Below are 24,275 nucleotides of genomic sequence, written 5' to 3' on the forward strand. Positions count from 1 at the left end.
GGTCCAAACAATAAAAATCTAAATAATCAATAAATTACAAGATAGAAATACTCCATCATCATACGCTCTAACTACAATCTAACAGTTAGATATGATGATGATGATGAGGATGTGAAAGCTTCATTTTGACCACGTGCGCAGCCTGCGCAGCGCGTGGTCAAGAGAAGGCTTTTTGAGGTGAGTCACTGTTAGGAATGGTCAGTCGGGAAAGGATAACGGTGATGATGTCATCAGTGATGATGTCAACAGTGATGTCATCAGTGCCAAACTTGGGCTGTTCCCACCCCTTGGGCTGTTGAAACAGTGATGATGTCATCAATGATGTCATCAGTGCCAAACTTGGGCTGTTGAAAGATGCAACTAGTTTCCTAGTTGCTGCATGTGGTCGCCTGGGCTGCTACATGACGCACGTGGGTCCCTTGGCCGAAGTTGCCCTTGTTTTTACAACCACGAGACCAGCTGACATCCCGCACGAGCCCCACCCCTCGCGTGACGTCACACTACTGCTCCTTCCTTCCTTCCTTCCCTCTGTGCTAACGTTAGCATTAGCACGCTACCAGCTGACAGCGGCAGTCCAAGTGGTGCATTTGTGATCATCATCATCCTCCTAGGAAACAGAGGACGGGCTGTATCTTCGGGAGCCAACTTCACCACCTTAAGACAGCCGCGGCTCATCGCTGTCCTCGCCGTTACGACAGGAGGAAACCCCGAAGCTGTGGGACATGGCCAGACCAGAACAAGTCCTGGTGCTAGAGCCACAACACGAACTGAAATTCAGAGGTAAGCCAACGAGCAGGCAGGCAGAGGGCAGGGCCTGCTGCCTGCCTGCCTGCCACTGTGGCTGCAGTCAACAGAGCAGCCATAGATGTTCGTACTAAGTTAGCTCAGGTAACATTGCTGCTTATTTTGTTAGCTGGGTTACTTTGGGAAATGTGTGACTGTCATGTACAAGTTGTGTGTGCGGCTTGTGCAGCGATTCTTCTCCCTGTAGTGGCGATGATGACAGGTGAAACGACGCTGTGTGACGATGCTAACAAGCTAGGTAGCGTTCAGCGAAATGGCTAACTTGGCTAGCTAGCTAGCAGCAACGCTACCTGTCATTGCACCGTCAAAGCCAGGCCCGTCGTCCCATTTCTTAAATAGTCATTTGCTAACTATGCTCAGTCGTGTGGCTGTTACGTTGATCCGTGACTGTGATAGAATGCTAAATGTCACTTGAAATGATCATGAACACATTTCATTTTTTTTAAACGTTATGTCAACTGGCTGCTAAGAATGGACTCTTCTTCTAGCATTTTCTACGATCAGAATTCAGGGGCACTGCTTAGGCTCATCATGCACATTCACTAGATGATTAGCTAGCAAAGCTATGTCATTACTGACAGCTTTATTCATTATTCTCACTGTGCAAACTGCAACCTGAATTCTTTGTCAGCCTTTGTATATCCATCCAGGCCAGGCCTAAACTGTTATGGAATTAGTGTCTGAGTGGGTGTGTGTGTCAGGATTCAGGAATAAAATATCTATTTAGATTTTTAATTCATTGGTTCGGGTGTGATACTGCTGTAGACTCCGTTCAGGTGATGGGCTCATAGGAGGCTGTGTATTGATTGACGCAGGCCTTGTGCAGAGAGGTGTTTTACACCCACTCAGTTCCTGATGCTCAGGGCTAGCAGCATGCCTCCAACACTCAGTTACTGGTGCTCAGGGCTAGCAGCATGCCTCCAACACTCAGTTACTGATGCTCAGGGCTAGCAGCATGCCTCCAACACTCCAACACTCAGTTACTGATGCTCAGGGCTAGCAGCATGCCTCCAACACTCAGTTACTGATGCTCAGGGCTAGCAGCATGCCTCCAACACTCAGTTACTGGTGCTCAGGGCTAGCAGCATGCCTCCAACACTCAGTTACTGATGCTCAGGGCTAGCAGCATGCCTCCAACACTCAGTTACTGGTGCTCAGGGCTAGCAGCATGCCTCCAACACTCCAACACTCAGTTACTGATGCTCAGGGCTAGCAGCATGCCTCCAACACTCCAACACTCAGTTACTGATGCTCAGGGCTAGCAGCATGCCTCCAACAAATTAGAACAGAGTTTGGTTGTTCCTCAAACACACTGAAATAAGATCAATCTTACTAATCTGTCTCATTAACGATACTAAGGTGCCCTTACAGAAAGACAGTGTTTTAGCAAGGTGAGGCTGATCCATTTGACTGAACCATTGTCAGTCAAACCATTAGAAAACATTAGCAGCTACATGTCATATACACAGTACACACCTACATGTCATATACACAGTACACACCTACATGTCATATACACAGTACACACCTACATGTCATATACACAGTACACACCTACATGTCATATACACAGTACACACCTACATGTCATATACACAGTACTACACACCTACATGTCATATACACAGTGCACACCTACATGTCATATACACAGTACACACCTACATGTCATACACACAGTACTACACACCTACATGTCATATACACAGTACACACCTACATGTCATATACACAGTACACACCTACATGTCATATACACAGTACACACCTACATGTCATATACACAGTACTACACACCTACATGTCATATACACAGTACACACCTACATGTCATATACACAGTACACACCTATCTGTAAACTAAGTTTACTACAACACCCAGTCAATGAGTCAGTCAGTCAGTGTTTGGCCGAGGGCTTGAATAGTATCGTAAAAAAAAGCTGCCATTTCCAGCGTTTTAATGTGTAATGTTTACAGCAGGCTCTGTTACCACACTCACACACCCCTACTCACCCACACACACACACACACACACACACACACACACACACACACGCCTACTCACCCACAGACACACACTCACACACCCCTACTCACCCACACACACACTCACACACCCCTACTCACCCACATACACACACTCACACACCCCTACTCACCCACAGACACACTTACACACCCCTACTCACTCACACACACACACACACACACACACACACGCGCGCACGCACACACACACACACACCTCAGTCACTAACAATGACATGTTTCTCTGTCCTCTTCAGGCCCGTTCACAGATGTTGTCACTGCCACTCTGAAGCTCAGCAACCCCACAGATAGAAATGTGTGTTTCAAAGTGAAGACGACCGCGCCTCGTAGATACTGTGTGCGCCCCAACAGTGGCATCATTGACGCTGGAACCTCCATCAACGTTTCTGGTTCGTAACCATTTCTGTATCCTCCTGTTGCAACATTTCAAACCCACAGTGCTGTTAGCACATGACACCATGGCCGCGGTCTGCTGAGCCACCAGGAAGTGTTTCTCCTTTCTGGGCAGCATTATTCACATTGTCTTTCAATAGAAGCATTATGTAATCAAATAATCAGATTCCAGTTATCGTGATCAGTGTTGGGGGTAATTCATTACAAAAGTAACACTTTTAGCAGTAACTCAGTAATTTAACTTATTACCAATAGGATTTCAGTAATATTATACCAGTTACTTTGTCAAGTAACACAAGTTACAAATTGAGTTAAAAAAAATTCATCAAAGCACAGATTTAAATCAAGATACAATCATTTCTTAATCAAATTGTGTTTTTTTTAATGCAAATAACCACTATAGATGACAATAACAAAGGAAAAGAATAACATTTAGAATTTCGGACGGTTTACACTGACTTCAAGACGGTTTAATTTTTTTTTCGCAATGGTTCCGGTGCGGCGATGTCATTCTGCTGCTGCTGTTGTTTTGGTGAAAGTAATGCAAAAGTAGTGTAATAAGTAACGAGTTACACTACACAGACAGTAATATTGTAAAGTAACTTATTACTTTCAAATGAAAGTAACTAGTAATATGTAGTATATTACATTTTGAAAGTAACTTGCCCAACACTGATCATGATACACAGTTCTGTTGTCTAAATAAGATCTGAAACAAATTAGGGAGTTTAAGTTTGACTAGATATGAATGTGATGAACATCTATTTAAGTTGTGATTTTGCATAATGTTGACAGATGATATTGTCATATATCCTATTGGAATAAGTCCTTATGATTATCTTGTCTGTATCACACAGGCATCTATGACTGCAAGGTTGAGGTTTGCAAGGACATGTTCTGTTTTTGCCAGAAGCATAACACAAATTGCTGGGACGGCGCCATAATTAATCCATACATTTTGACAATATGAGATGATAGATGGGATGGCACCATGGAGCCATGCTGACAAGTTCAGTCAACTTGCGTTGTGATGTACGCTATTTCTCTTCCATAACCTTCTATAACATTTGAAGAAATGCTTTGGTTAGTCCCAGTTAAGACTTCCGCTCCCACAGTTTTCAAACTACTATCAAACCAAATGTCCTTAATCTCAGCCAGGCATTCGACTCTGCAGTAACTGAGTGATTATCCGAAATAAAAAACTATGAATTCCAGGAGAATAAACGGGTCACACATAATAATCACAGATCCACCTGACGGCCGCCTTTCATTTGGTTGCATAAGACTTATTGGGCTTGGCAGGAGGTGTCTCTCACCATAGAGACACTGCGTAACGCGTCATCATTCAGAAACCACGCCCAAGACGGGGGAAAACACAAACTCCTGTCCAATCCTGGCGTTCCCCTATGTCACGTGCATGGTTGCGTGTTGCACCAAAAGATCGTATATACGGAAGATGAACACTCCAACTTACTTCTTGACAGCTAGATCCCCATTTTTCTTCTCGCCAATTCTCAATGGCTTCCTTGTTTTGCTCAGGAGTACAAAAAAACTTTAACTGGCGATTTTTTACATTTGTTGTCTGCGCAGCCCCACCACACAACAGCTTTTAGCTATGTTTAATTCAAGGAAAATGACGCTGGTGTGTGGAAGTGAACGGAGCTCTTCCCCCGTGATGGGCGTGGCCTATTACATGCAGTGTCTCTATAATGTCCCGGCCTGTCTCTCACCATAATGTCCTGCAGGAAGTGTCTCTCACCATAATGTCCCGGCCTTCCCTTCTTGTCTCTGTCCACAGTGATGCTGCAGCCGTTTGACTATGACCCCAATGAAAAGAGTAAACACAAATTCATGGTGCAGTCCCTGCTGGCTCCATATGACATGACTGACATGGAGGGAGTTGTGAGTATTCTGAACGCATCGCATTTCATTGTGGATTATCATCATATTCAAAACATCCATTTCTTTCACTGGTTGTGTAACTTTGGACTCTTTTGAAACCGCTTGATTGTATTTTTTCTGACGAAACACCCTTTCAGAAAACTTCTATCACTAGTTGTTCCCTTTTTAAATATTGTCATTTTACAATATTTCGACTGTCTCCATCTGTAGAAAGTGTTTTGAAACCCTGTGACAAATCCATAGTAATGATGATGCACTTTAAAATGGCCAAAATACATCGGCATCAATTATAACCCCCCCCCCCCCCCCTCCCACCCAACTTTTGGGAGATAGAAGCAATCTTTTGAAGTATCCTGCATGTTATAACTTAAATATACTGTACATCTGAGCTGATACTGTTGGCAGCAGACTCACTGGATCAACAAGTTCTTCTTACCAATTGTCTCTTTGTCCTTTCTGTCTTCCTCTGTCCGTCCCTTTGTTCTTGTGTCCAGTGGAAGGAGGCCAAGCCAGAAGAGCTGATGGATTCAAAGTTGAGATGCGCATTTGAGCTGCCGTTAGAAAATGACAAAACTGTAAGTATAAGACCAACTCTTAGAGCGTTGTTGTTTTCTGCATCACTTCACTGACTCATCCAATCATACCAGAAAATCTGATTTTGCTCATTTTGGGATGAAAAGGGGGAAATTTCAGGCCGTGTGGGATACACAACAATGTGATCTTACAAAAATCAGATCTTTACAATCACCTCTCAGAAATCACATCCAAATGGCGCGAGTGTTACTGTAGAGTGAGGGCCTGTGTCCACCTAGCGTCTTCCTCCGACTGTTAAACGCTGGGAGTGCGCTGGGGAGCGCTGATCCCAGCGCACAATATACAAGGAAGCAGTCCGAAACTAACGTTAGTTCAGTGCGGTAGTAGCTTGATAGCTGACAGCTAGCAAGCTAACAACACAGGTAGGCTACGTTATTAAAAGCAGTAAGCACAACACTCACCAGAAATATTAAGTGTCTAGCCAATCTGCTCCCACAATTGAGCCGTTCTGTCTCCGTTGCGATAGTTTCTCCATATGATTAGTTGCCAGAAAAGGAGCACCCGACACCAGCGTCTTTCTGAAAAGTTAAATTATTTTCAGCTGGGAGCGCTGGGAGTCGGGCGCACAAAACGCCGGAGCGCTCTGAAAATAGACGCTGGGCGCAGCGCACTTTCTCTAGACGTCCGTGTGCGCCCGCATACGCTCTCCCCCCATTGGAAACAACTGAAAAAAGACGCTGGAGCTGATGAAAAGACGCTAGATGGACACAGGCCCTAAGATTCCACATTGCTTGATCCCACAGTCTTTTGTTTTGCCCCTCCTCCCTCTTTGCTCAGTATGTCGTTTTATTTGTTTTACGAGCACAGAGATCATTTGATTCATAGAATCCTGACACACAAGTTCATCACCAGCCCTTCAATACATCTCCCGCCCCTCTGCAGCACATTTGCTATCTCACCCACCACACTACATGCTTTATTTGACTCTTTTATTCATTTATTATGATTTCTTTCTGTTTCCACTCTCATCTCCTCCTCCTCCTCCTCCTCCTCCTCCTCCTCCTCCCGCCACATCTGTGCATGTATCTGCGTCTCCACCCCCACCCCCACCCCCACCCCCACCTCCACCTCTCTCTCCACAGCATGAGAGTGAAAGCAACACAACTGTGTCTTCCTCTACCTCTTCTGTTAAGACGGAGCACTCCGCCCTGCCCAAGTCCGCCAGCGCCTCGCTGGATGACGGAGAGGTGAAGAAGATCATGGAGGAGTGCAAGCGGCTGCAGATGGAGGTGCAGAGGCTACGGGAAGAAAACAAACAGATCAGGGTGAGGAGCCCTGCTGCAAAAAAAACCGCTTTCTGCACTTCTGACTGAATGTTTTTCTCTCTCTCAAATGAGGTTTTTGGGTATTTGGTAGGGATGTCACAATATATCGTCCCACAATAATAATAATAATACATTTATTTTATAAGGCGCCTTTCACGGCACTCAAGGTCGCCGTACAACAAGTAAAAACAGTTACAAAAATACAATCAAAACAGTTAAATTACATGACAGAAAAAGCACAGAGCTTGCAGCAGAGCAACCAACGGGAAATGTGTCTCAGACATACGCCTGCCTAAACGGGTATATACAATATATCGCGATATCAAAACGTGACAATATGTATCGTTAAAATGAAATCTCATATCGCGAGAAAAAGAAGCTGAACATGGTGGCACTGATCTGCATCTGATTGCATGCTCGCTCTCCTTTTCATTGCTTTGTTTGAACAGACGAGGGACGTTACAGACACACGGAGGATGAAAATGGTGAAATTACTCAAATTAGCGTGGAGGATGCCCCCTCAACTTACAAATCGATCACAAAAAAAATATTGTTAAAATATCGTATCGTTATCGTGAACCCAATATCGTGTATCGTATCGTGACACCCCTAGTATTTGGAGAGAAAAAAGTGACCTTCTCTGACAAAATGCCGTCTGTCTTGAGAATAAAACGCACAATGGAACAAGTTTGTCAAATCAAATTAATCTTAAAATCAGCCTGTGACACTGGAGACAGCCTTCAGGTTGTGACCTCCACGCTTATTTAGAAGCCAAAACAGGCTTTTCTGGCAGTTTAACACATTCTGTAACGCGCCTGCTGAGACATGCACAGCACTTTTCGCCACGTTTTCTCCAAGTCAGACATCTTGTCTCTGTATCCAGCTGCTTTTGGGTCTGAAATAAACCAACATGGAGGTGATGAAGCATCTGATTTATGTCTGGCTGCTCATCTCTTTAATGAGACACATCTAGCTTCAATCTAGACACAATCTAGACACAATCTAGACACAATCGGCTTTATTGACCAGTCTTAAAAGTTGAACTGTTCTCTATGTTAGAAAGGTCTCCATGTTGCCTAAAAGCATAGACTGTAATATAAATATATACATAGACTGTAGAAATATATATATGGTACATAGACTGTAATATAAATATATACATAGACTGTAATATAAATATATACATAGACTGTATAAATATATATACATAGACTGTATAAAATATATGGACGTAGACAGTGTGATGTCACCCATTAGTTTTTGGACTCTCGTTTTGAAGCCTCAAAGTTGACATTTTCGCCGTCACCATCTTGGTTATTTGGAGCAGGAAATGATGTCAGTTTGGATGAGAAGAGTGTCAGTTGCCCATAACATTTCCATGTAACCGGACTTGTTTTTGCAGCCAGTGGAGTCGCCCCCTGCAGGCCATTCGAAAGAGTGCAGGTTTAAGTTACTTCCACATTGGCTTCACAAACGAAGCGATGAGCTAGCCCTTGCCAAGCCACCAGGCAGCTGCTTTCCATCCACGTTGTTGCTGCTCCTTATTGTTTTTCATGTAAACACGGTGACATTGTGCGTCATCATCACTGACACCCCCCCCCCTCTCTCTGTACGGCACTGACCCCCCCCTCCCTCTCCCTGTACGGCACTGACCCCCCCCCCCCCCCCTCTCTCTCTGTATGGCACTGACCCCCCCCCCCCCCCCCCCCCCCCTTTCTCTCTGTACGGCAGGAGGACGACGGGCTGCGGAAGAGAAAGGTGACGTCACTGGGCGCTCCGCACTCCTCTTCCGGCATGGCGACCACCACCATGAGAGATGAGGGCCTAAGCACCCGCATCCTGGCACTCGGCGTGCTCTTCTTCGTCATCGGAGTCATCATCGGCAAGCTCGCCCTGTAGAGACAGACAGACAGACAGACAGACAGCACAGTGACAGACGGACGGACAGACGGCATGCTAGGGAGGACAAAACGACGACGACGGGGATGATGTCTTCTGGGTTTTTTTGATTTTTTAAGCATTTATGGCAAAATCACAGAGGTTTGTCAGAGTAGAGGATGAAATTATTTAATGTGTAAAAAGTAAAAGGAAGGAAGGCGCTTCAAGTTAACCCACAAGTGAAAAGGTTTGCCTTTCTTTCTTATTTCTTTCTTTTGTTTTTCAAATAATCACCATCTCTGATCTGTTCTCTCCGTCCATCCTGCCTTCCTGAACCATCTTCCCCGACTTGCACAGATAACCATTGATGCTCTGTGGGAGTGGCTTAATGCTGTGGGAGTGGCTTAATGCTGTAGGAGTGGCTTCAAGTCTTTCACTCATCCCTTATCCACTCTTCATTCGTCGCATTGCGTCATGAGGAGGAGATCCAAAGTTCCTCTCCTCATCATCTCTCTTCCACTTGATTCTGATCAATGCATAAGGAGAGGAGGGGGAATCCAAAGGGATCAGCGAAAGACTTGTTCAGATTCAAACTCTGTGTATTGTGTTCTAAACAGTATCTGTGTGTGTGTGTGTGTGTGCGTGTGTGTCGCCCCCTGCAGGAAGGCAGATGTGGCTGTGTGAATGTTTTAACGCGAGGGCGGCGGTTGAGTTTTAGCATGTTGGAAGAGGGAGGGGCGGTTAAAATAATACAAATCCTGTCATCCAAACAGATTTCCTGTACACAGCAGAAACAAAATGGGGGGGGGGGGGGGTGTTCTTAAAATGTTGATGATTTCAGTCCCCAGTCAGAAGCAAGAAGCGATGAGCCAGTTTATTTCACTAAATCCATATTTTATTTTGCCCATTTGTAAAATTCAGATTCATCACATGGATTCTAATTCATGCTGCACATTGTGCACAGTGAAGTTGTTCTAATGAAAAAGCATACAAAGTTGTGTTCAAGGCGTCCCGCTTAATGCGGTTTTCAGACTGTTGATGATTTCTTCCTCAGGTTGAGAGAAAGAGTGGCATCAGAAAAAAACCTTATTCGCCCCCAATCTTAAACCAGTGGACTTGTTATGCAAAAACAACTTGGACATTTACAATATATAACAGTATATATAATAACCATAGTTTTGGCAGCCTCGTTCAATTCTGCCCATGGAGTATTGTAGTATTTCCGTCTTCTAGTGTATTACAGCAGTTGTTTGCTTATTTCTTCTCTTACCATGTAGCCACAATGCTTCTGTTGTTTGTAATATTCAGATGCACTATATTCAAGTGTCCACTCTGCGTTATATTCAAGTGTCCACTCTGCGTTATATTCAAGTGTCCACTCTGCGTTCTGCATGGAATTGACCTGGATTTATTATTATTCTCTTCTCTTTTTTTTTGTGTGTGTGTTGAAATTATATTATCCAAAAAAAACTCAATTACTGTTATTTTTCAAAAGGGACCATCTTGAGTCTGGTTTATCGGTTTGTGTGTATGTGTTTTTGTTTCTTTTTTGTTCATCTTTTTTTCTGTTTACTTTTTTTGCTTGGTGGTTGTTTGATAACCAAGACGGTCTACTATCTCTGCTATCAAGCGACCATTCTAGGCACACTCGGTTGTAATAAAAAATAAATAAATAAACTATTTTCCGTTGCCTGAAGGAGATCGGGGAGTGGAGATGTGGGCAGTTAGGAGGAGGACTGACCTGTGAATACACACTACATTTAAAATAAGAACAACTCATCAGAGCTTCAGACCACACATGCAAAGAGACACAGTCACACGATGTAACCACAAAGTAATTGGATACTGTTTTGTATGTACATAAAAATAAAAATGACTTAAAAAGATAACTGGCAAAGTTATTAACAAAATGTAGTAAAGGAAGAAGATAAAAGCAACCATCATGGATCATGTAGCATCATAATGAATTAAAATACATAAACCCCTCAACTGTCTGCCTTTGTGGAAAGTTTACTGATTTGTTTCTTCTCGTTTAGTTAGGATTTCTGTTATTGAAAAGGGATTATAAATCAGTGTGTTTGCAAAATATTAAATCAGATAATGGAATAGCAAAATAAAATTTCTATAGGGAATGAATCTAAGGTACTGCAGTCATTTTAATCGTGCAAGAGCAGGGTTGGGAGGGTTACTTAAAAATGTTAACTACGGCTACGAATTACCGGATAAAAGTTGTAATCAGTAACAATCCAAGTATCACAAAAGTAATGTAACTGATTACTTTCCATTTTAAACAAATTTCCTGCATTTGACTACTGGAGTTTGGGTGCATGCTCCTCAGAAGTACATAAAACAGCTATTGAATACTAATTTCAGGCCTTATGTGTTGGTTACAGCAGGCGTTCAGCCAATATATCTAGTGTCACCTGTTTCTCAGTAATAGTACAATAACAAGATTTCCATATGGATTACAGTGCGTGCACTGATATCTGGTTGTGTGTTTTATCCAGGGTTTTAGTTTTTTTTTTTTTTTGCATCGTATGATATCAAACAAAGTAGACAATAATAAGGCAATATTTACAATGCACAGCCACTTGAATAAATAGAATATACAATAAGTGTTATAAATTTGAATGCTGCTAGTAATAAAAAAAAAAACACGAAATGTAACTAATCTTGATTACATCTTTTTTCTGTAACTAAGGGATTACAGTTACCTTTTTTGTATCCTTATTAGAGTAACTAGATTCCATATAATCAGTTACTTCTCAAGCCTGTTCAAGAATAAAAGAATATAATTATTATTAAGTACTGTATTATTGTATCTGATAGTAACGTATTTCAGTTGTCCAGTAGAGGGAGACAGAGAGCCGAGCCGAGCCGAGCCAAACCCACCCCACCCACCGAACAACATGACGTCATTGGGCCTTATCCAGGAAGTAGAAAAAACATCAACAATTCAGGAGGCCAGGGCGAAAGTGTCACTGTAGCCTAGTAGCTATAGCATTAGGTAGATCTTTTCCCACGCGTATTTCGAAGACTTTGATATACATATTTAGTGTTGTAGCGTCGCAGACATGTCATTGTTCGGTAAGATATTTGGCGGAGGAGGAAAAGGAGGCAAGGGACCGAGCCCACAGGAGGCGATTCAGAAACTCCGAGAGACAGAGGAGATGCTCACGAAGAAACAAGAATTCCTGGAGAAAAAGATCGACCAGGAACTGATCACCGCCAAGAAAAACGGCACAAAAAACAAAAGAGGTGAGATATTTAAGAGCGGCGATATTTACTATGTCGTTATCAAACCATCCATGTCGCCAAGTGAGCTAGCCAGGTGACAACCCAAAGCTAGCTATTAGCATGTTAGCTAGCGTTAGCTGCTAACTTTTCCTAGCTACGTGACTGTTGCCAGGATCGCCCAGGCAGCGTCGTTTCCTTGGCCATTCTTGACACCGTGACAGGTGGCTGGGTGTGCGTGTGCGTGCGTGTTGATTTAATGATTTGATCAACTGCTGATTGATTGATTGATTACCCTCTTTTACTCTGACGACCTACGCTAACCATAGTTACCTTGTGAGATTCAGATCCAGCTTTATTTGCACGGATCGGGAAGTATTGAGTGCTGCCAAAGCATACAGGATAACATAAGATACAATAGAGATGAATCTTATCTCTCACTGTGATGACATCTTTTCATGATCGCTGATTAACTGCAACTTGTGCAGTAGCACAAACGGTTTAAACAGTTCCAATGCCAAGTGACATTTCACATTGAGGATAAAAGGCTCAGATGTGGTGATTACTTTAGAAAGAAGATCATTAAGAAGTTGCGATGACACTAGTGTAGTCAGAAGTGGGTGTGTACTACCGACACATTAGAAAGTCACGTGTTCAGTCGTGTAGAAGAGACCCTCAGGCCTCCAGAAGTTTCCACTGCTTCCTGATCGAATATTAAATAAGATAGTGTTGCCAGGCAACGAAACAGTGACCTATCAGCTAACACCGCGTTAACAACAGTCACCTATTATAACTTGTATCACTTCCACATCGTATATGAAGAAAGTGAAGAGTCCCTGAAGGCTGAAAAAGTCCCAGAGAGCTCTTTAGACACAAGGCTTTTGGCCTATCTGCTTTATTACCTGATTATTTTCCCTTCCCCAACTCCACAAAGGTCGACAGTGTGACATCACGTTTTACTGCCACAAGCTTCTATTATTATCAGCCCTTTAACATGGTTGTGCGCGGTCATGTGACTGATGATGACGATGAGTTTCTTTTCACTTTTTCCATTCCGTCTTGCTAAGTACCAGTCATATCTGGGAGGGACTGGGTGTGTGTGTGTGTGTTTAGTGTGTGTGTGTGTGTGTGTGTGTGTGTGTGTGTGTTTAGTGTGTGTGTGTGTGTGTGTGTGTGTAGTATGTGTGTATTGAGACAGTTCTGCTGTCTAAATTCATACCAAGCTAATTTGATTTAAAAACAAAAAATCAGGTATGGATGGTAGGAATATCATTTGAAAATGTCAGTTCTGTTTCACATCACGTGAGACGTCATGTATACCTAACCTCTCCCACCCCCCACGCCTAAACCTAACCTCCCCCCAGACCCTAATGGGGGAGCAGTTGACTAATGGGGGAGCAGTTAGGCTAATGGGGGAGCAGTTGCCATGAGCGTCAAAGATGACTTCCATGGGTTTACATTGAGTTTAGTTGGAAAGCCCAAGTCGTTTCATGGGTCGCTCAAGGGTACCGTGTTAGTAACTCTGGGTTCACACCGGCGACCCAAGCCTTGCCTACGCCTTGCCTTTACCCACGCTTTTAAATGGGTGTCCGTTTTAGTCAACGAGGCTGTGTACACCGGCCGCCTGAGCGTGAACCCTGCGTGTGCCCACGCCTCGCCTGTGCCTTGCCGATTTTATCGTTTAGGCGTGAGTTCTATTTTCAAGCCGACTAGGCGCGTGCAGGCAGGCTTCTTCTGTCAAGCCATGAAAGAAAAACGCGACAATATCCGTGGGAAATGGCAAAGTCAACTGCATTTCAAAATAAAATGGAGTTACAACAGTGTTGAGCAGAGAGAGAGAGAGAGAGATTGACGGGTGGCTATCACGTGGGGCTTTCTCCCTGTCTGCAAACGCATCTTTATGAGAGAGAATAGCCACCGAAGAAGCAAGATGGACAATGTTGTTGTGCCAGCACATATTCTTGCAAGATCACCTCTCTAAAATGTCCGACTATAGTCAGATCTGGTTATAGATATCCAGCATCAATAGAACATTAAATATATCCGATTTATTTTACCTATGATAATTCGGGACCACACATGAAAAAATACAGTCGGGAGAGAGGAGAGGCGCTTGTGACTCGGCTCAGGTGAACGTGGAATAGGCGTGCGGTGTGATCGCAAAAGCGTGTAATAGGTTCACGCCCAGCTCAAGGTCTGCAGGCGTAGGCGTGGGTTGAGGCAAGGCAAGGCGTAGGTTCTCTGTGTGAACTAAGCGTAACAAGCGACGCACAAGGGACGGGACAAAGCGTCAATATGCTACGCGCTCGGAGTGAGAACGTGTTGGCTAGTCTATGGCTCTCCCCAGATCAGCAGACAGGGTGGAGCAACGACAACAGGGGGAACTGGCCAAGTACAATTGTGGAGAAAACGGGACAAAAAAACGGAAGAGGACAAGAAAAAACGTTATAAAAAAAAAACACCTAGAAGTAGAACATATAAAAACAACATCACATAGACAAAATCAAAATCGCACACCTAAAGAAGAAGATTCATTCATATAATAAACTTGCCCCAAAGCCACCTTTACCATGCATGCATGTGATGTATATCAATAACTAAAATAATCTTTATGATTATCGTGATATTGATTTCAGCCATATCGCCCAGCCATCACGTTTCATCCTAGTATTTCTACCTCTTCCCAAGATAGCCTTTAAGCTACGGGGATAAATATGAGGAAACTGCCATCGCAAGAGTCTGAACTGAGACGCTGAAAGTTGACACTGCACATGTTTCACCACCAGTTCATGCTGTCCTGATATTCTTATGATTCAGCTTTTTAGTTCACTATCACTGAACTCCTTGATGTCTCATCTCTCTTTCTATCTGTTGCCCTCTCTCTGGTCTCTCCCTCTCTCTGGTCTCTCTCTCTGGTCTCTCTCTCATCTCCCTCTCTCTGGTCTCTCTCTCTCATCTCTCTCTCATCTCTCTCCCTCTCTCTGGTCTCTCTCTCTGGTCTCTCTCTCATCTCCCTCTCTCTGGTCTCTCTCTCTCATCTCTCTCTCATCTCTCTCCCTCTCTCTGGTCTCTCTCTCTCGTCTCTCTCTCATCTCCCTCTCTCTGGTCTCTCTCTCTCTCTCTCATCTCTCCCTCTCTCTGGTCTCTCTCTCTCTCTCTCGTCTCTCTCCCTCTCTCTGGTCTCTCTCTCTCTCTCTGGTCTCTCTCTCTGGTCTCTCTCTCTCTCTCTCTCCCTCTCTCTCATCTCTCCCTCTCTCTGGTCTCTCTCTGGTCTCTCTCTCTCTCTGGTCTCTCTCTCTCTCTCTGGTCTCTCTCTCTCTCTCTCTGGTCTCTCTCTCTCTCTCTCCCTCTCTCTCGTCTCTCTCCCTCTCTCTCTGGTCTCTCTCTCTCTCGTCTCCCCCCAGCCGCTCTGCAGGCATTGAAAAGAAAGAAGCGATACGAGAAGCAGCTCGCCCAGATTGACGGCACGCTGTCGACCATCGAGTTCCAGAGAGAGGCTCTGGAGAACGCCAACACCAACACGGAAGTGCTCAAGAACATGGGCTTCGCTGCCAAGGCCATGAAATCTGCCCATGCAAACATGTAAGAGAGAGAGAGAGAGAGAGAGCGAGCAGACACATCCTGATCAGTGATCAGGTTTCTCGCACTTTGATCTATTTTTGATTTAAACTTCTGCTTCTTGATTTCTTAAGCAGCACTATCTCCGTCTGCTGTAATGCTGTCTTGTGAAGCAGCACTGCGGCAGGTTTTAAAATCACACGGTTTCACGTAGACTCTTCATGTAGAGTGTACTGTGGGAACATGAAGCTCCTGTAGAGAGTGTACTGTGGGAACATGAAGCTCCTGTAGAGAGTGTACTGTGGGAACATGAAGCTCCTGTAGAGAGTGTACTGTGGGAACATGAAGCTCCTGTAGAGAGTGTACTGTGGGAACATGAAGCTCCTGTAGAGAGTGTACTGTGGGAACATGAAGCTCCTGTAGAGAGTGTACTGTGGGAACATGAAGCTCCTGTAGAGAGTGTACTGTGGGAACATGAAGCTCCTGTAGAGAGTGTACTGTGGGAACATGAAGCTCCTGTAGAGAGTGTACTGTGGGAACATGAAGCTCCTGTAGAGAGAGTACTGTGGGAACATGAAGCTCCTGTAGAGAGTGTACTGTGGGAACATGAAGCTCCTGTAGAGAGTGTACTGTGGGAACATGAAGCTCCTGTAGAGTGTGTACTGTGGGAACATGAAGCTCCTGTAGAGAGTGTACTGTGGGAACATGAAGCTCCTGTAGAGAGTGTACTGTGGGAACATGAAGCTCCTGTAGAGAGTGTACTGTGGGAACATGAAGCTCCTGTAGAGAGTGTACTGTGGGAACATGAAGCTCCTGTAGAGAGTGTACTGTGGGAACATGAAGCTCCTGTAGAGAGTGTACTGTGGGAACATGAAGCTCCTGTACTGTGGGAACATGAAGCTCTCCTGATTGTCGTTTCAGGGACATTGACAAGGTGGATGACCTCATGCAGGACATCACGGAGCAGCAGGAGTTGGCCCAAGAAATCTCTGACGCCATCTCCAAACCCGTGGGCTTCGGAGAGGAGTTTGACGAGGTTTGTCACACTTTTCAAGGATTCTATTTATTTATGATGATTTATATTTATATATTTTTTCTGCTTCTTCTTTACGAGTATGTTGCTGGTCATACATCTGCTCTTAACACGTTCACTGCCAATGACGTGTTTTTACGTCAAACAGAATCCAACGGTTGACTGCCAATGACGTGTTTTTACGTAAAAAAAAAGATTTTTTTTTTTGACCGTGGGATGTGCATCTAACCCTTTTACATCTCTTATATCAATATTGAAGCCACCGAACATGTACAACCCATTCCACCGACCCACTAAGTGGCGACAGTGCTCTCCCAGACTAGAGGAAGGCAAGCAAAAAGCAGTGTGAGGAAGCCATTCTCGTGAAAATGGCTGTTTTCGCGCTGATTGCTGGCGGTGCGGGATTGCAAATTTGCATAATAGATTACGGGTGGAACACACTTTGAAACACGCAGCATAAATAAGACCAGAATCGCAAAAGCTTCATCAAAGCTCTCAACACAAACCACAAGAAACGAGCGAGCCGATCCAGACTTGCACAGCGGCCGCCAGCAGACAGGCAGCAGCAGCAGAAGCAGTGAGCCTGGTGACGCGAGGTTACAGCAGCAGCAGCAACGAGCTTGTGACATGCCCGCTGCAGCCAAGAAGAACACACGGAGGGAGGAGTTTGAAGTAGAGGGGTGTTTCCTGCTGTTATGGAGGAAATTACTGTTCAAAACTATTGTTTAGATGTCTGACGTCTTACTGATGCCAAAAATGAATGGTTAAAGTGACTGTTCTATCGAATTTCACAAAAAGCCGTTTATCTCAGAATAATTTTTCTGACGCTGAAACCATGCTGTATTCAACTGCTAATGCTTACATAACTACTAACTCTACAAACTAACTCTTTTAGACAGAGAAAGCACACATTCTATTAGTTCTTTTGAGATATTGTGTGTTCACAAAATCTTAGCAGAAAAGAATCCTCGGGTCTTGAAAGATGAGCCAGAATCCTCAAAAAAACCCTCTGGCAGAACCTACCTACAGTAAAAAAAAAACGGCTGGCAGTGAATGTGTTAAAGGACAGCGTTTGTATTCTGTATTATGGTGCTTGATATGACTTTAAATTCAGAGACTTATATTTTGAGACTTATTACTCTAAATATTGGTCTGGGCCAGACTGACATCATACATACACCCTTCACACGCTTCACCTAGAAACATTCCATTCTTTGTTCAACATGGTGGATGACATCACACTCTGACACTGCTGGTGATGACATCACACTCTGACACTGCTGGTGATGACATCACACTCAGACACTGCTGGTGATGACATCACACTCAGACACTGCTGGTGATGACATCACACTCAGACACTGCTGGTGATGACATCACACTCAGACACTGCTGGTGATGACATCACACTCAGACACTGCTGGTGATGACATCACACTCTGACACTGCTGGTGATGACATCACACTCAGACACTGCTGGTGATGACAGCACACTCTGACACTGCTGGTGGTGATTTTGTGAGCCTTTATTCTGTCTGTTGACCCATGTGTTTCCAGGCTCTTTAGTCCGGTGTGTGTTTCCAGGCTCTTTAGTCTGGTGTGAAACAGGTTGTAGTTACAGTTTGAATGGTTGTATTCATGGATCAGCCTCACCACACATGACATCTTTGTAGGGGTGAATTGGCTCTTTCTCAAATTCCCAGTCAACAGACTTGGTGAAGTAATTTATTTAATGCTTAACAGCTTAATTGGGCTAACGTTACTCATTTAGTGTGGAGACACACACCATTTGGACCAGATTTAGCCCAAGTTAGGCCATGGCAGTTAGGCCTAATTTTGAAAATCTCTTCTCATAGATGATCTCAAAGGTTTTATTCAAAGCCAAATCGTAGAAACATGAATGTTTTAATTAGTTGGAGTTAATTTTATGTCTCAGTCTCATTCTCATTCAGACCATGGTATAACCATGACCAGACCATGGTATAACCATGACCTGACCAGACCATGGTATAACCATGACCAGACCATGGTATAACCATGACCAGACCATGGTATAACCATGACCAGACCATGGTATAACAGCAAATATAATGATAAGAGTGTGTTTGTGTGGTGTTCCTCAGGATGAGCTGCTGGCGGAGCTGGATGAGCTGGAGCAGGAGGAGCTGGATAAGAACCTGCTGGAGATCGGCGGGACGGAGAACGTCCCTCTTCCCAACGTGCCTTCCACTTCATTACCTTCCAGACCTGGTGAGAACCTTCTGACAGGACACCACAAAGACGTGGAGATGTTATGTGACAGAGGTTTCGTGCTTGAAATAGTTACGTTTACAATAGGTTGAGGCCACGTCTCGTCATAGACGCTGGTTTAGCTGGCTCAGCCTGGCTGGGGGCGTGGTCAGGGTGGGGTAAAAACCCCTGTTCTATCCATTCAGCAAAGTTAGAATTTAGCTGATAGCCCAGCCCAGGCAGACACGATCGGGGATTTAACCACCGCAGTAAACGCACATCTGAGCAGACATCTTGTGTTCTGCTCTAGAACCCCCAAACCGGTAGTTTAGAGCCGCAGCACCGTCTTTTGGTGGGTCAGCCCATGAGATATATGGGCGGTTTTACCCCACTCGCGCGCCAGCCGTTTAACATTTTGTGGGCGTTCCCAGACATGCGGACTGTCTCTATGCTACCGGTCTTTATTCAGTTTACATGCAAAAGTTGTCTGTTAGAGCAAGGAGGATTCTCAATCAGTCTTTCACTTTATATAGTATTCACATAGCAATCAAAGGTCTGATTATGCAAATGTTGTTTGTTAGCAATTGTATTGATTTGAAGAATTCTGTTTTCCGCTTCCTTTTATTGTCACGTGTGTGTTCCTACTGTCTGTATGCAGCAGAACATTGACCAGAAGTACCAGCTTCAGTTCAGCCCGTACACTCCAGATCAAAACAGTGTGATATTTTGGGTGGCAGTAATGAAGGCCGCCAACTTCTATATATGCAGGGCTTGCAGGCACCAACTCACCGCAAGGAGGAGCGTTGGAAACTAGCCAAGATCAGCAAAAAAAAACATGATACGATACGATACGATACGATACGATACGACACAGCACAACAGTTGGCTGTGTCACGGCCAAGAGTGCTCCTAGGCATTACCAGTCAACATGAACATCAAGCTCGTTCTTCTCGGCTTCTAGTGAACGCTTCAAGCTCGTTCTTCTAGGCTTCTAGTGAACGCTTCAAGCTCGTTCTTCTAGGCTTCTAGTGAACGCTTCAAGCTCATTCTTCTAGTGAACGCTTCAAGCTCGTTCTTCTAGTGAACGCTTCAAGCTCGTTCTTCTAGGCTTCTAGTGAACGCTTCAAGCTCGTTCTTCTAGTGAACGCTTCAAGCTCGTTCTTCTAGTGAACGCTTCAAGCTCGTTCTTCTAGTGAACGCTTCAAGCTCGTTCTTCTAGGCTTCTAGTGAACGCTTCAAGCTCAAGCTCGTTCTTCTAGGCTTCTAGTGAACGCTTCAAGCTCAAGCTCGTTCTTCTAGGCTTCTAGTGAACGCTTCAAGCTCAAGCTCGTTCTTCTAGGCTTCTAGTGAACGCTTCAAGCTCAAGCTCGTTCTTCTAGGCTTCTAGTGAACGCTTCAAGCTCGTTCTTCTAGGCTTCTAGTGAACGCTTCAAGCTCAAGCTCGTTCTTCTAGGCTTCTAGTGAACGCTTCAAGCTCGTTCTTCTAGGCTTCTAGTGAACGCTTCAAGCTCGTTCTTCTAGGCTTCTAGTGAACGCTTCAAGCTCAAGCTCGTTCTTCTAGGCTTCTAGTGAACGCTTCAAGCTCGTTCTTCTAGGCTTCTAGTGAACGCTTCAAGCTCAAGCTCGTTCTTCTAGGCTTCTAGTGAACGCTTCAAGCTCGTTCTTCTAGGCTTCTAGTGAACGCTTCAAGCTCGTTCTTCTAGGCTTCTAGTGAACGCTTCAAGCTCGTTCTTCTAGGCTTCTAGTGGACGCTTCAAGCTCGTTCTTCTAGGCTTCTAGTGAACGCTTCAAGCTCGTTCTTCTAGGCTTCTAGTGAAGGTTGGACGTACAACACAATAAACAGGAAAACAAAAGACGCCTACAAAGATACACTATAACACTAACTAACTAACTAACACTATAACACTAACACTAACTAACACTATAACACTAACACTAACACTAACTAACTAACACTAACACTAACACTATAACACTATAACACTAACTAACACTAACACTAACACTATAACACTATAACACTAACACTATAACACTAACTAACACTAACACTAACACTAACTAACACTATAACACTAACTAACTAACACTAACACTATAACACTATAACACTAACACTATAACACTAACTAACTAACACTAACACTAACTAACACTATAACACTAACTAACTAACACTAACACTATAACACTATAACACTAACACTATAACACTAACTAACTAACACTAACACTAACTAACACTATAACACTAACACTAACTAACTAACACTAACACTAACACTATAACACTATAACACTAACTAACTAACACTAACACTAACACTATAACACTATAACACTAACACTATAACACTAACTAACACTAACACTAACACTATAACACTAACTAACTAACACTAACACTAACTAACACTATAACACTAACTAACTAACACTAACACTATAACACTAACACTATAACACTAACTAACTAACACTAACACTATAACACTAACACTAACTAACACTATAACACTAACTAACTAACACTAACACTAACTAACACTATAACACTAACTAACTAACACTAACACTATAACACTAACACTAACACTAACACTATAACACTAACTAACTAACACTAACACTAACTAACACTATAACACTAACACTAACACTAACTAACACTATAACACTAACACCACCTTAGCTTTGGTCTGAAGTCGGAAGGGAGGGACAAACTCTGCCTCGTCTAGAAGGACGACATTATCACATCACTGAGCCTAAGCTTCGCCCCCTTTTGATTGACAGCCAGTCAAACCAATCATATCGAGCGACGTGACCGTGGCAGCTGCCATATCTACCAAGTCGTTCAAATCACTTTGTTTCTCTTCCCCCTCCAGCCAAGAAGGACGAAGACGAGGATGACATGGAGGATCTACAGCGCTGGGCGATGGAGGCCATGTAAGATGGAGGCCATGTAAGATGGAGGCCATGTAAGCGCAGCGTCAGCCACATCACACCTGCATCCGAGAGATGAAGAAGAAGAGGAAGAAGAGAAGAGGGAATGAATGGACTTCTAGGATATTGTGTATGAGTGTTGTGTGTGTGTGTGTGTGTGTGTGTCTATGGAGAAACAACTGACTGTCTTCTACAATGTAACACTACAAAAAAAACTAAATGCTGTTGAGTTTTTCCCCCTCCCCCCAATCCAGAGACCTCGGGTGCTCAGTGAAAACGAGCATGTCAGGGTTCTGTAAGATCGAAGCTATATACACGTTCTCCCTCCGAACTCGTCTCACAGAGCCGATTTGTCAAGAGCCTTTGGCGACCTCCGTAACGCTTTGCGGAGCCTCTGGCGTTTTATTGAACGCAGCACTCCGCACCCGTGTGTTCAGGGAAAGCTCAAGGGCTCGGGCGTCCACAATGAGTTGGGAATTACGGTAGTACCACCCAGGGTGGGGGGAAGGCGGGATTAGGTTTAGACATTGGGTGGGTGTGGTTAAGGTCTCCCGTCTTCAAGCTCAATCCCCTAACCCAAAACCAGGGTGGTACACTCCCGTTCCCTGGGCGGTACTACCGTATTTCCCGACTCGTTCTGGACGACGAGCCGAAGGGCGTGCTTGACCTTTGCCTGAACGCACAGCTGCGGACTGCTTTTTAATGGTCCACCCATGCTGAGCTCCATAAAACGCCGGAGGCTCTGCGGAGCGTTATGGAGGTCGCCAAAGGCACTTGCCAAAGCGGGGCTCTTGTGGCGAGTTGGGAGTGAGAAAGGGCTGCTTAATATGTTTACCTTTGATCTGAATACAACAATAGCACTCCACGGCTCTTAATATGTTTACCTTTGATCTGAATACAACAATAGCGCTCCACGGCTCTTATACCGGCAGATCGCTCCCAGTCGCCACAGAAATCGTGTTAGTGTAATATTACAGTATGAGCTCTGTGGCGCAATAATTAAATTATTGTCGGGCTGGTGTCGACATCCCTGAATGATGGGGGGAATTTCATGAGAGCTAAAAAAACAACAACCTCAAAGCTCTATTTCTGGCTCGTACTTTACCTGCATTTGTGGCGTGGAACTGGCTGGATGATGTTTTTGTTTGTCAGAAATCATAATCCTCGCTCCCTGTTTGAGTTCATTGCTCCTGGAAATAGGACAACAAACTGAGCATGCGCTGGATGGTGAAGAAGTTATGAATCAGTTTTCCAGAAACGGTTATCTGAAGTTCTGAACCCGTTTGTTTTGTTTCCGGCTCGACGTGCTTTTTCCCACCCGGTCCTCCCGCCTCCCCGAAAAAGCCTTCTCACCAATGGTTCTTGTTATTGGATGTAAATATCCCTGCCGTTTTCTTTTCTATATATATATTTTTTTTTTAGCATCACTGAAAGGTTCTCTTCATGTTGTGTGAAGCATGCGGCACACAGCGCACGGCTCGAACAAGAGAGATGAATTCTATTAACCGACCACCTCCATCCCTTCGTCTGTCTGGGTCTTTCTCATAAGGGGTACTTTGTTTTGAATTGTATAATGTTTAAAATAAAAAACAAATAAATAAAAATTATGTCACACCTTATTAACCGCATCCAGAGGGAGACGATTGGTTGAAATAAGATTAGACTAGTGGTGGATCTACAACATGAGTGTTTTCAGATTTGAAAGATTGAATTCCTTTTGTTTTTGAAAAACATGTACATTTTTACATAGAAAATATGTAACACAAGAACGGACGAGCATGTTTGCATTTCTGTTTTATTTATCCAGATGAGAATATTATTTGGAGAAATCATTAAAGTTTTCAATTATTTTACTGTAGTGGAGATCTTTCTTTTCTTGCCAGTTTTTCATCGTGTCATATCAGTAGATTAACTCAATGATAAAGCTGTTAAGTTTTATTTTACGCTGTTTTTGTTCTTTATATTGTGGGATAGGATGATTGTTACAGCCTATAACATGGATTCTTAAACTATTAACTTCAAAGGCAGTTGCCAAGTCCAATAAGTGACTTTGGGCTTGTTGGCTGCTTGTTTCTCTTTCATGATCTGGCAACACTGGTTTCAGAACTACCTAGAAACATCAGGCTCCCAACTGAAACCATTATGTTCCAGCAAGACACAATGAAAGTGTCTTGCTGATGAATAACAGCCTCCACGTTCAGGTTTTTGATTCAAATCAACAGTCAGATAAACAGGAGAAGTATATAATATAAATAAAATATAGAATGACTCAATGAAGTGGAATAGATAATTATCAGCATAGCATGACCCAGGGGAAGGAAGTATGTTATCTAGCCTACTATATTACTGAGGCACATACAGGACGAGGTGGACAGTTGGAATAAACTATTTGG

At 43.8% G+C, this 24,275-nt stretch overlaps 2 protein-coding genes across 3 annotated transcripts; both read left to right on the forward strand.

Moving 5' to 3' along the window:
• Positions 1-564: 564 nt before the first annotated feature.
• Positions 565-10,865, forward strand: LOC310794618 (vesicle-associated membrane protein-associated protein B-like). 2 transcript variants are annotated; one of them, XM_083656606.1, is made up of 6 exons: positions 565-780; positions 3,090-3,242; positions 5,045-5,148; positions 5,643-5,723; positions 6,825-7,007; positions 8,739-10,865. In XM_083656606.1, exons 1-6 carry the CDS (start codon positions 723-725, stop codon positions 8,904-8,906), a joined length of 747 nt encoding a protein of 248 aa, XP_083512732.1. In that variant the 5' UTR covers positions 565-722; the 3' UTR covers positions 8,907-10,865. The 2 variants fall into 2 exon arrangements, with proteins under 2 accessions (XP_083512732.1, XP_083512733.1); XM_083656607.1 differs by having other exon boundaries at positions 6,876-7,007.
• Positions 10,866-11,840: 975 nt separating this feature from the next.
• Positions 11,841-23,740, forward strand: LOC310795172 (charged multivesicular body protein 4b). Its single transcript, XM_083657221.1, has 5 exons — positions 11,841-12,143; positions 15,524-15,701; positions 16,599-16,713; positions 18,834-18,960; positions 21,825-23,740. The coding sequence occupies exons 1-5, from the start codon at positions 11,960-11,962 to the stop codon at positions 21,887-21,889; spliced, it is 669 nt and encodes a 222-aa protein (XP_083513347.1). The 5' UTR covers positions 11,841-11,959; the 3' UTR covers positions 21,890-23,740.
• The last annotated feature ends 535 nt before the right edge of the window (positions 23,741-24,275 follow it).

This window comes from Poromitra crassiceps, assembly GCF_964638095.1.
Source record: "Poromitra crassiceps genome assembly, chromosome: 20".
Taxonomy (NCBI): domain Eukaryota; kingdom Metazoa; phylum Chordata; class Actinopteri; order Beryciformes; family Melamphaidae; genus Poromitra; species Poromitra crassiceps.

What these genes read in the sequence shown, in the direction of transcription:
- LOC310795172 (XM_083657221.1), top strand. Translation starts at nt 11,960, where the DNA reads ATGTCATTGTTCGGTAAGATATTTGGCGGAGGAGGAAAAGGAGGCAAG. An exon ending in TCGGAGAGGAGTTTGACGAG is followed by an intron (nt 16,714 to 18,833) that starts GTTTGTCACACT and finishes GGTGTTCCTCAG; the next exon opens with GATGAGCTGCTGGCGGAGCT. An exon ending in TTCATTACCTTCCAGACCTG is followed by an intron (nt 18,961 to 21,824) that starts GTGAGAACCTTC and finishes TTCCCCCTCCAG; the next exon opens with CCAAGAAGGACGAAGACGAG.
- LOC310794618 (XM_083656606.1), top strand. Translation starts at nt 723, where the DNA reads ATGGCCAGACCAGAACAAGTCCTGGTGCTAGAGCCACAACACGAACTG. An exon ending in ACACGAACTGAAATTCAGAG is followed by an intron (nt 781 to 3,089) that starts GTAAGCCAACGA and finishes TGTCCTCTTCAG; the next exon opens with GCCCGTTCACAGATGTTGTC. An exon ending in AAGAAAACAAACAGATCAGG is followed by an intron (nt 7,008 to 8,738) that starts GTGAGGAGCCCT and finishes TCTGTACGGCAG; the next exon opens with GAGGACGACGGGCTGCGGAA.